At 38.8% G+C, this 10,128-nt stretch overlaps 1 protein-coding gene across 1 annotated transcript; it reads left to right on the top strand.

Annotated features, from left to right (window-relative positions):
- Positions 1-5,666: 5,666 nt before the first annotated feature.
- Positions 5,667-6,212, top strand: LOC132313886 (uncharacterized). Its single transcript, XM_059812823.1, has one exon. The coding sequence runs from the start codon at positions 5,667-5,669 to the stop codon at positions 6,210-6,212; it is 546 nt and encodes a 181-aa protein (XP_059668806.1).
- Positions 6,213-10,128: the final 3,916 nt, after the last annotated feature.

Genomic DNA, 10,128 nt, shown 5'->3' on the forward strand with positions numbered 1-10,128 from the left:
AAGGGAGCAAAAATAAGCCCTTGTGGATTTTTGATCAACAATGTGCTCAAAAGTTGAATTTCTGGCAGCAGTGGAGCCCAAACTTTGTTCACCATTTTGACCTAGAAAACTCAAGAACTGGACTTCCATCATAACATGAAAGATTTAGAGCTCTGAATCAGCTTTCCAAATCTTCAAGCAGTTCATCATTCAAAGTTTGGAGTAGAGAGTTATGATCTTCTTAACAGAGGTACGCAGAACTGCCTGGCAGCACTGAAGTACTTCCTTTCTTCCCATTTTCGACCAACCATACTTGAGAATTGGGTCTTCATCAAAACATGAAGTTTTTAAAGCACTAAATCAGCTCTCTAAATCTTCAAACAGATCATCATTCGGAGTTTGGGGCACAAAGTTATAGCAGTTTTACCAAAGTAGGTCAGTGCTAAGCAAGAAGAGCATGTTGCACATTACACTAATTTAGAGTGCTCGAGACCACTCTTCGAGTGCTCGAAAATTAGGCAGATTGCACTCGGAAATGGCTCAATTTCAGCCACTTGCACATTGGTTTCCTCAATGCCATCTTCCTTCTTTATGAAGTGGTTGGAGGTGTTCCTTGGAGGAGAGAGAGCCTTAACTTGAGCTTGATAAGAGAGATGAAGGACCACACAAAACAGGATGATATATTCTACAAGATTAGAGAAGAGAGAAGAGAGCAAAAGAGGTGTATTCTTCAAGCTCCAAGAAGGTTGCACGAAAATGGCCATGAAGATGGAGCTTCTTCCTTCTTCTAGCTTAGCAATGGGTAACTAACTCTTTCTCTAGGGAGGTGATGAAGTCCCTCCCTTGTAAGCATGTCCTAGGGTAGTCTATATTGGGGGATTGCAATGTATATTTATGGTCTTTAAGAGCACTTCATTTGGTGTAATGAATGTTTATATATGTATGGATGATTTCTTCAAGCTCATTATCTTATGTTAGGTGATGTCTTGTATTAATCTTTTTGCTTGAGTTTACATGGTGAGAATGGAAACAAGGTTATGAAATGATTTAATGGCATGTTGATAGGTGACTTTGATAGACCATTGCTTAGGAAATCCTTTGATGGTGTATGCTTAATTTCTAGCTCTATGTGCTTCATCATTTTGTCAAGAATTTGATAGTCTTTCATTTAAGTAAACGTGTATAAGCTACACCTTAGTTAGGTAGTCTAAACATGTTTACCCTTTTGATGGATTATACTTGTTTGAGACCTAACGTACCTCTTGATTACTTACATGGCAACTATGTGTTGCTATGTAGTTCTTGACCATCATATGTTGTTTTTCCCCTAATTTAGGTCTAATCTAGCATGTGTATAGGGATGGAGGCGGATTCACTTCCTTAGTCTTCTTTACTCGTCTTTCATCTCTTAAATTCTAGTAAGTTTTTCATTAATGCATATTTCAATTCATAGTATAAGTGACAAACAATTAACAACTCTTTATTACACCTCATCATCCTAAGAATGATTCTAGACATTTAGGTTGCTTTAGACTAGCGCAGTCCCAGTGGTTCGACTTACCCGACCAATAGCCCTATTTTACAATGATTCATGCTATTGCGAAGGTTGACGTATAGTTGATCAACCGATCATATCACCATTGACACTTTGGCTACATCTTCTAGGTGCCCCCATGTCTGCCCTCCAGGACTTGATTATCCTGTTCTGAAGAGGTCTTCTGATGCAGACATGGCCGTTGCCCTTATTGGCCATTTTGCAGCTGGCGAGACTTTCGCACCAGGACTTATCTACCCGACGACCTATGGTTCTTCGATTCGATCTTGTACCGAAATGTATTTATGGCGGGGCATAAGATCCAGCGGCATTTTGACTTTCTTTCAGCCCTATATGCTTTCTACACCGGGTAGTGTTTCTCCATTCCGGCACTCTACTAGAGTGTCATGATGAAACTTTATACATACTACATTAGCAAGGCAAAGCCCAAACAGGCTAAGTATCTTCTATTTGCTCATCTCCTCATCTCCTTACACAGATTTTACAAGACCAACGCTACCCTTTCCACCCACAAGAGCGTTCTGAGTCCGGGGCTTGCCACTACGGCAAGAAGGACTGGAACAAGACTTACAATGCTCTTATCAAGAGCCTGGAGGAGGACATTATCCTAGCAGCAGAGGAGGCTGCAGAGGCTGAGGAGGCGAAAATAACAGCAGTAGCTGTAAACGATCTGGCAGACACACCAGCGGCTGTGATACATATGGAGATAGATCTGGAGCAGCAGCCTCCAGCACAGGAGCTACCACATCACTCTCCCATTAGGTCACCACTACATGTCCCGGAGCCTAGTTAGGATGAGCATCATTCTCCTGACCCAGTCATACCTGACGTTCCAGCACAGACACTCGGCCTAAGAGAGTGTATACAGACCTTGGAGGACGTCGTTGTCTCTCTTCGGTCTGATGTGGCCTCCCTTAGCATTGATGTGGCATCTCTCCGCTCAGATGTCATGGCTGCGCTGCGAGATATATCCAGAGATATCCGGGGATCACGCCCTGCTCGCTCAACCTCCTCTGCCTGATCTCTCTATCTCTCTACTTTCATTTATATATCTGTGATATTACTATTACTTTGCTGCTGTTTTGATATTTTTGCGGCCAGTCTGTTGGCCCAGACACTGTGATGTGCTATACATTATTTCTTTTTATGCATGATATTTTTGGATGTTTGGATTTTATATTGATATACCTATCTGTTATTGACTCCATTATCAAGTGCATCCCAGTGACTTCAGAGAGAGAGAGTGCTGCCCAAATTTTCCAAGACCACCCTTATTCCTCTTTCCGTAATTTATTTATTATCCCATTTACACTTGCATATCCATTGTGCACTGTTATGATCCCTTTAGTTATCTGATGAGTTTTATCCAAGTGCTATCTTTTCTGGACCACAGTTAATTCCAAGTTTGGGGGGGGTTATACCACCCACTTTGGATATTTGCGTCTCGGCCATTCTTTACCTTAGCTGCACTGGTATACCCTTTCCTTTGTTCTCTTTGCACATTGAGGACATTGTGCCATTTAAGTTTAGGGGTCATGGTGTTAACTGCAGTGTTTGCTTTTAATTCAAAATTTTAAGCATAACTTGTGTATTTGAGGGATTTTCTATAATTGGTCCATAACTAGCTGTGATTTTGATCTTTTGAGGACTAATAGGGTATTGGTTAACAATGGTTCGGTGGTAAATGTCATTCCAGCAACTACTTTAAAGAAATTGGGAAGACCATGGATGATGTGGTTCCAATCGACGTGGCCATCAGTGGTTTTATTGGGGGATCTAGTAGCACCAAAGGTATTCTGCCTTTGGAAATTACTATTAGTGGCAAGACATTCTTCACGGCCTTCTTTATCATTGACTCAACCGCGGCCTATAATCTCCTTTTAAGCCGAGATTGGATTCACCCTAACATGTGTATCCCGTCAACATTGCATCAAATGTTAATTTTTTGGGATGGAAATGAGGTAAAAATTGTTGAGGCCGATAATAAACCCTTTTATAGCTAGGGTGTATTTGGCCGAGGCTGCACTTTATGATGAAACTGTTGTACCTATCAAATTTGTTGGCACTAACAAGATGGGACGACCAGCAGCAGCAATAGTAAAGAAAAACTAGGTCAATACTGATATTGAAGAGTTATTGACAGAAGTAGTTCGGTCGAAAATTGATATTTTCAGGTCGACCATCAAGGAAATTGAAGACGTTTCTGATGGATCACACAACTAAAGAAGAAAAGAAGTGGCAAGCTTTCAGGGCCGCTTGCATAAGACTGAAAAGAGATTGGCCAGAGAAGAGCAGTTAAATGAAGAGTATCGGCCAGCACGATCGATATAGGTGAAGAAGGTTTTGAAAAGTTAGATGCAATCCAACTTGAAGATTCGGAGTCAACCCCTTCTAGGATGGAAGATAATAAAGCAGAGGTTCAAGATCTTTTATTTGAAATTAATGTTGGTACTGAAAAAGATCATTGGCCATTATTTGTTAGTGCTTTGCTTAAGCCTAAATTTCAGGCTAATTTGATCAATTTATTAAAGGAATATAAAGATTGTTTTGCTTGGAGTTATGAAGAGATGTCTGGCCAATCACGGGAGTTGGTAGAATATAGATTGCCTATCAAAAAAGATTTATATCCTTATAAACAACCACCAAGGAAGATGTCCTTAGAAGTGATGCTTAAAATAAAGGAAGAAATTGAAAAACTTCTTTAGGCAGAATTTATCCAAACGGTTAGGTATGTTGAGTGGTTGTCTAATGTTGTTCCTGTAATAAAGAAGAATGGCAAACTTAGGATTTGTGTAGATTTTCGCAATTTAAATAATGCCACTCCAAAAGATAAATATCCAATTCCAGTGGCCGATTAACTTATTGGTTCGGTTGCTAAGCATGAAATATTATCTTTTATGGATAACCATTTAGGTTATAATCAAATCTATATAGCCGAAGAGGATATTCCCAAAATAGCTTTTAGATGTCCTGGGTCAATTGGTACTTTTGGTGGGTTGTAATGCCATTCAGCCTGAAGAATGCAGGAGTTACTAATCAAAAGGCAATGAATTCAATCTTTCATGATATGATTGGTTGATTTATTGAAGTTTACATACTTGATGTAGTCGTGAAGTCATTGGCCAAAAAACAGCATTTGGAACATTTGAAAAAGGCTTTTGAAAGGATGAGAATCCACAAATTGAAAATGAACCCGTTAAAATGTGCTTTTGGGGTCTCAGCCGGGAACTTCTTGGGATTTTTGGTACATCAACGAAGCATAGAAGTTGATCAGAATAATGCCAAAGCTATTATAAATGCTATGACCCCAACCAATAAAAAATAGGTATGAAGGTTTCTCGGCCAGGTAGGTTTTCTTAGAAGATTTATTTCTAACCATGCTGGCCGAGTACATGCTTTTTCTCCTTTATTAAAATTGAAGTTACATGAAAATTTTCATTGGGATGAATCCCATTAAAAGGCCTTTGACAAAATAAAAGAATATTTGGCAAACCCCCCGGTAGTGATGCCTCCAAGGAAGAAATGGCCGTTGAAACTTTATTTATTGGCCGTAGAGGAATCAATTGGGAGTATGCTTGCTCAGAATAATGAACTTGGAAAGGAACAGGCTGTTTACTATTTAAGTATAGTACTAACTGATATTAAATGCAGATATTCTTCAATTGAGAAGCTTTATTTACCTTTGTATTATTCAGCCATGAAATTAAGGGTATATATGTGGCCGGTTGATGTCTACATTCTTTCTCAAACTAATATGATTAAATAAATGCTATCAAGGCCATTGATCAGTGGCCGAATAGGTAAGTGGGCATTGGCCTTGATGGAATTCAATTTTATTTTTATCCCACAAAAACCAGTTAAAGGAAGGGTTCTGGCTGATTTCGTGGCCGATTATCCTTCAACTAATATTGATCCACAGGTTTATGATGAACTAGAGTCATCAGCCATATTCCTAACTCCTTGGATATTGATGTTCGATGGATCAAGCACAGCCGATGGAGCTGGGGCAAGTATTGTTACCATTTCACCAGCCGAAAGAAAGACTTCATTTTCATTTTTCTTAGATTTTAAATGTTTAAATAATCAGGCTGAGTATGAAGCACTTATAATCGGCCTATAAATTTTAATTAAAATGGCTATTGGTGATGTAAAAATCTTAGGAGATTCAAACTTGGTACTTAGTCAAATTACTGAAGATTTCAAGTGCTTAAGTCGACAATTAAGGCCGTTTCACTCTCTGGCCACTTCATTGATGAATCAATTTGATAATGTTCAACTAAAGTTCTGGATAAGAGGACAGAATAAAAAGGCCAATAACATAGCCCAATCAGCTTCTGGAATCAGAGTACCAGTTGGAATGGAAGATCAGTTGATAAAAATAACACGAAAGACCTTGCCTTCGACAGAATTAAGAAATACTATGTTGGCCGATTCCTGGGTAATTGATATAGAAGATCTGGACGATGATGATTGGAGGATACCATTCATAATGTTTCTCCGAAATCCAAACATCAAGGCTGATAGAGGTATCAAGAGAAGAGCAATCAATTTTCTACTCTTTGATGGGGATTTATATAGAAAAGGACTTGAAAACGGACTTCTACTACAATGCATAAATAAAGAAGAGACACTTCAAGTTATGACTGAGGTACATGAAGGTAGCTGTGGAGCCCACTAAGCAGGAATTAAAATGAGATGGCTGATTCGAAGATATGGATATTATTGGCCAAGAATGAGAAAAGATTGCATAGATTATGCAAAAGGATGTCAGGCCTGTTAAAAACATGGGCCAATTCAAAATGGACCAGCAAAGAATTATAGCCAATAATCAAATTAAGCTGGGGCCTTGACCTCATTGGTAAAGTGAATCCACCATCAAGCAAAGGCCATCACTGGGTGATTATTGCCACAGATTATTTTACTAAGTAGGTTAAGGCCAAAGCTTGTAAAACGGTTGATCAACAAATAGTGATTAACTTCATGGAACAACATATTGTCCACAAATTTAGAATCCCAGAAACGCTTGTTTCAGACAACGCAATAGTGTTTAGGGCAGCTGATGTGCTACAATTCGGCCATAATATGAACATCCATATGTCAGCCTCTACACCATACTATGCCCAAGCAAATGGTCAGGTTGAGTCCTCAAACAAAATTTTGATAGAGATCATTGAAAAAATAATCAAAGATAAACCAAGAAGATGGCATGAGACTTTATCTGAGGCTTTATGGGCCTATAGAAATTCAAAAGAACAGGCACAGGAATCACACCATATATGTTAACTTATGGACATGATGTTGTTCTGCCTATGGAAATGAGGTTAAATCGGCCAGAGTTGCATTTCAAAATAATCTAACTCCGGCTGATTATACTCAAGCAATGTTGACAGAATTGGAAGACTTGGATGAAGTCAGGTTGGATGCTTTAGATTACATCATAGCTCACAAAAAGTAGGTAATGAGGATCTACAACAAAAGGGTAAAACCAAAGTCTTTTGCTGAAGAAGACTTAGTATGGAAAGTTATTTTGCCAATGGGTAAGGTTGATAGAATATATGGAAAGTGGTCCCATAAATGGGAAGGGCCATACTTAGTTCATCAAGTCCTAAGTGGAAGAGCATACAGGTTGAAGTATCTTAGTGGTCGATTGCATGATTACCTCATTAATGGCAAGTACCTCAAGAGGTATATGCCAGCAATCATTAAAAAGGAAAATTAAAGTCAACCAGTACCTTTGGCTGACCATGTGTACCTTTATGTAATAAATTTGACTTATTTATTAGGCTGACTTAGTTGTTTAAATTTTAATAAAAATTTTTGTTGAAATACTGATGTTTGTTTAAAACAACAAAGGAGGCCGTTTATTTATTGGAGTGTAAAAGCATTACATCATCTGAGTTCATACACTGAAATGGCCACAAAAAGGGTCCCATTGAAAAAAAACTTATATGTTTGCTAATTTCTCCTTGAAATCGGCCCAAATCATTAAGGACCAATTAAAGCAACCATGGCTTGTCTCTTTGACTCTTCTAATTTAGGTAACTCCCCACGAAGATTTGCATGCTCGTGAGCAAGGTCTTAAGCTTCAAACTGCAATGTGGCAGCCTCGGCAGACAAGATAGCCTTACGGGCAAGAATTTGGTCGATTTCTTGTTGAAGGATTCTCTCTTTTTCCTCAAGGCTGATGAATTCTTTGTTCACTCGGTCAACGGTAGAAGCTTGGGTTAACAACTGGTCACCAAGAGTATCCTTCCTACTTTTGCTCTTGTTAAACTGGTTGATCGATTCATTGGCCTGGAAAATTTCATCAGCCAAAGCTGGCAGTTGACCTTTGAAAGTAGCGATGGTGGCTTACAGGTCGACTGAGAAAGTTGAGTGTGGTAAGAACAGCCGTGAGTTCAGTTTCAAATTGTGGAAGATCAGCAGCATCTCTTTATAAAATCTCAACCAAAGCTTTTTTGGTTTCTTCCATGGTTTATATTGGGACACTGGCTGAAGAAACTAGAGTTGTTCCTGAAGATTCACTCTCTCTCTCCTCAGTTACTGCAGTTACCACATATTTTTAAAAATTAATTAAGGCCAGTAGAGAAGAAGTAGGGGCTTTTGGTGGAGGAAATGAATGAATAACTTGAGCTTTCTCATGCATAACCTGTCAATATGAAAAAGGTTAGATTTCTAAGTCTTGAAAAAAATAAAAAATAAAAAATAAATAAATAAAATTATAAGCATGAGGTAGACAATACTTTGGATGATTCGGCCATATCTTCATCCAAGGGTGGCTGATGGTTGATTACTGGTGCAAGAAACTCTGGTTGAAGAGCTGTACTGTCTCCTTGGGATGAAGCCTTGGTAGGAGTGACTTGAACATTTAAAGGTACTTCAGTAGGTTTATGAAAGTCCTTTAAAGGACTGAAGTTCCTGATTGGGCTATAAACCAAGTCAAGAAGAGGAGATTGTTGCCAAAAAAAAAGATCAATAAGGTTATTAAGAGTCATAAAGGGTGAAAATTTGTAAAGTTATCATTACCTCTTTTCCATCTGAGGAATGATCAGAACGATCATCAGCCACATTAACTACAGGGTCATCGGCTAATTCAATTGTAGGATCGTCAGCCACATCTTCTGTAGGCTGAGGCTTTTCTGGGTCCTCCTCAACCTCATGTTTCTTGCCTTTGTTAAATTTTGTCCTCTTTAGAGTCTCATGGGCAGTTGATTTCTTTCTTTTTCCCTGAAGAAGGAAGTTTTGTTAAAGATTGTCTCGACTGATAATAATTTTGGCCGAGAACTAGGTATTAATATTGGCCAAGTATTTTAGTAATACGGCCGACACGATTATCTTCGTAGGTTGATAAGTATAATCCTTTACCTTGCTTACAACTAGAGGGGCTGGAGGAATATCAAGAATGATGGTTGACTCAGTTTCTGTAGGCTGATGAGGTTGACTGGAGGAGATTTCATCATCTTGAAGTTCAACATCATTTCAGGCTGATAAAGTTTCATTGTCTGAATCTACAAAAAAGGTAAAAGATTTTAGCCCAAAAAATTCTTTAAAAATTCATATGTTGGAAAAAAAAGAAAAAAGGAAGAAGATTATATCTCTAAGCAAGCTAGCTGTGGCTTTAGCCGTAGCTTTTCTATCTTTGTTAATCCTTGTTGGAGTATCTGCTGGCTAAGAGAAAGGAAGTTTTTTAGCTGTTTGTTTCTTGCCTTTGGGAGGGTCTTTTTGAGGCACTTTCTTTGGAGTAACAGCCCGGGTAATCTTAAAAGCTCTTTCAAAGGCCACAGATATGAATTTAAATGATTCCATGATCTTAATAACAAAGGACTGGCACTCAGCCGTCTTAGTGGAAGTAATGTAGGAAGACCACCATTGGTCAAAACTGGAATCTGAGGCTGGATTCTTGATGAAAGGTTGGAATTTAAATCTAGCTTACAAATTAGAAAACCGAGTGGATACATTTTTAACATAAGACTCATCCAGGAATACCACACGTCAATGAAAGTTTTTGTTGAAAGACAGATAAGGAGGCATGGGAATCATTTGAGTTAGGTCGAATTGCCTAGCAAGCTGACTAGGGTTATAGAATTCAACCCTAACTTTTGAATTCAATGTCCTTAAAGGGCCAGTATTGAAATGAAGATCCTTTAGAATAAGAAAACTGGCCCACATGGCCGAAAGTTCATCAGTAGTCTTTTTTGTAGATACTCCTTGAGGAGGAGTCAGCCATCGAGGGGCTTGAAAACAATGAGAAAATGGAAGAAATTGGCTTATGGTCCTATACTCGCAGCTAGAATAGAAGAAATTGAAGCAATCTCCAAATGAGTGAGATTTGGGCACGGCCGATGCATAACTCACAGAAAGGAGTTGGTCATTAGCCGATGGCCTCACCACAGGCCTTAACTCAGGAAAGTATACTTATAGCCAAATTTGAAATAGCCAAAGGGGGGCACCATAACGTCCAAAGTTGGAAGTGAGCAAGTCATAAATTCCCCGGTATAAATGGGAAAGCACTAAAGGGGCTAGAACAAGGGTTTACCTCTAGAAAGAGCAACGACCACATGGATATATCCTTAGTAACTTGAAGGGTCAGCACA

The sequence above is a fragment of the Cornus florida genome, unplaced genomic scaffold, assembly GCF_030987335.1.
Source record: "Cornus florida cultivar Cherokee Brave unplaced genomic scaffold, ASM3098733v1 CherokeeBrave_3.0.0_Hap2_Chr06, whole genome shotgun sequence".
In the NCBI taxonomy this organism is placed as follows: domain Eukaryota; kingdom Viridiplantae; phylum Streptophyta; class Magnoliopsida; order Cornales; family Cornaceae; genus Cornus; species Cornus florida.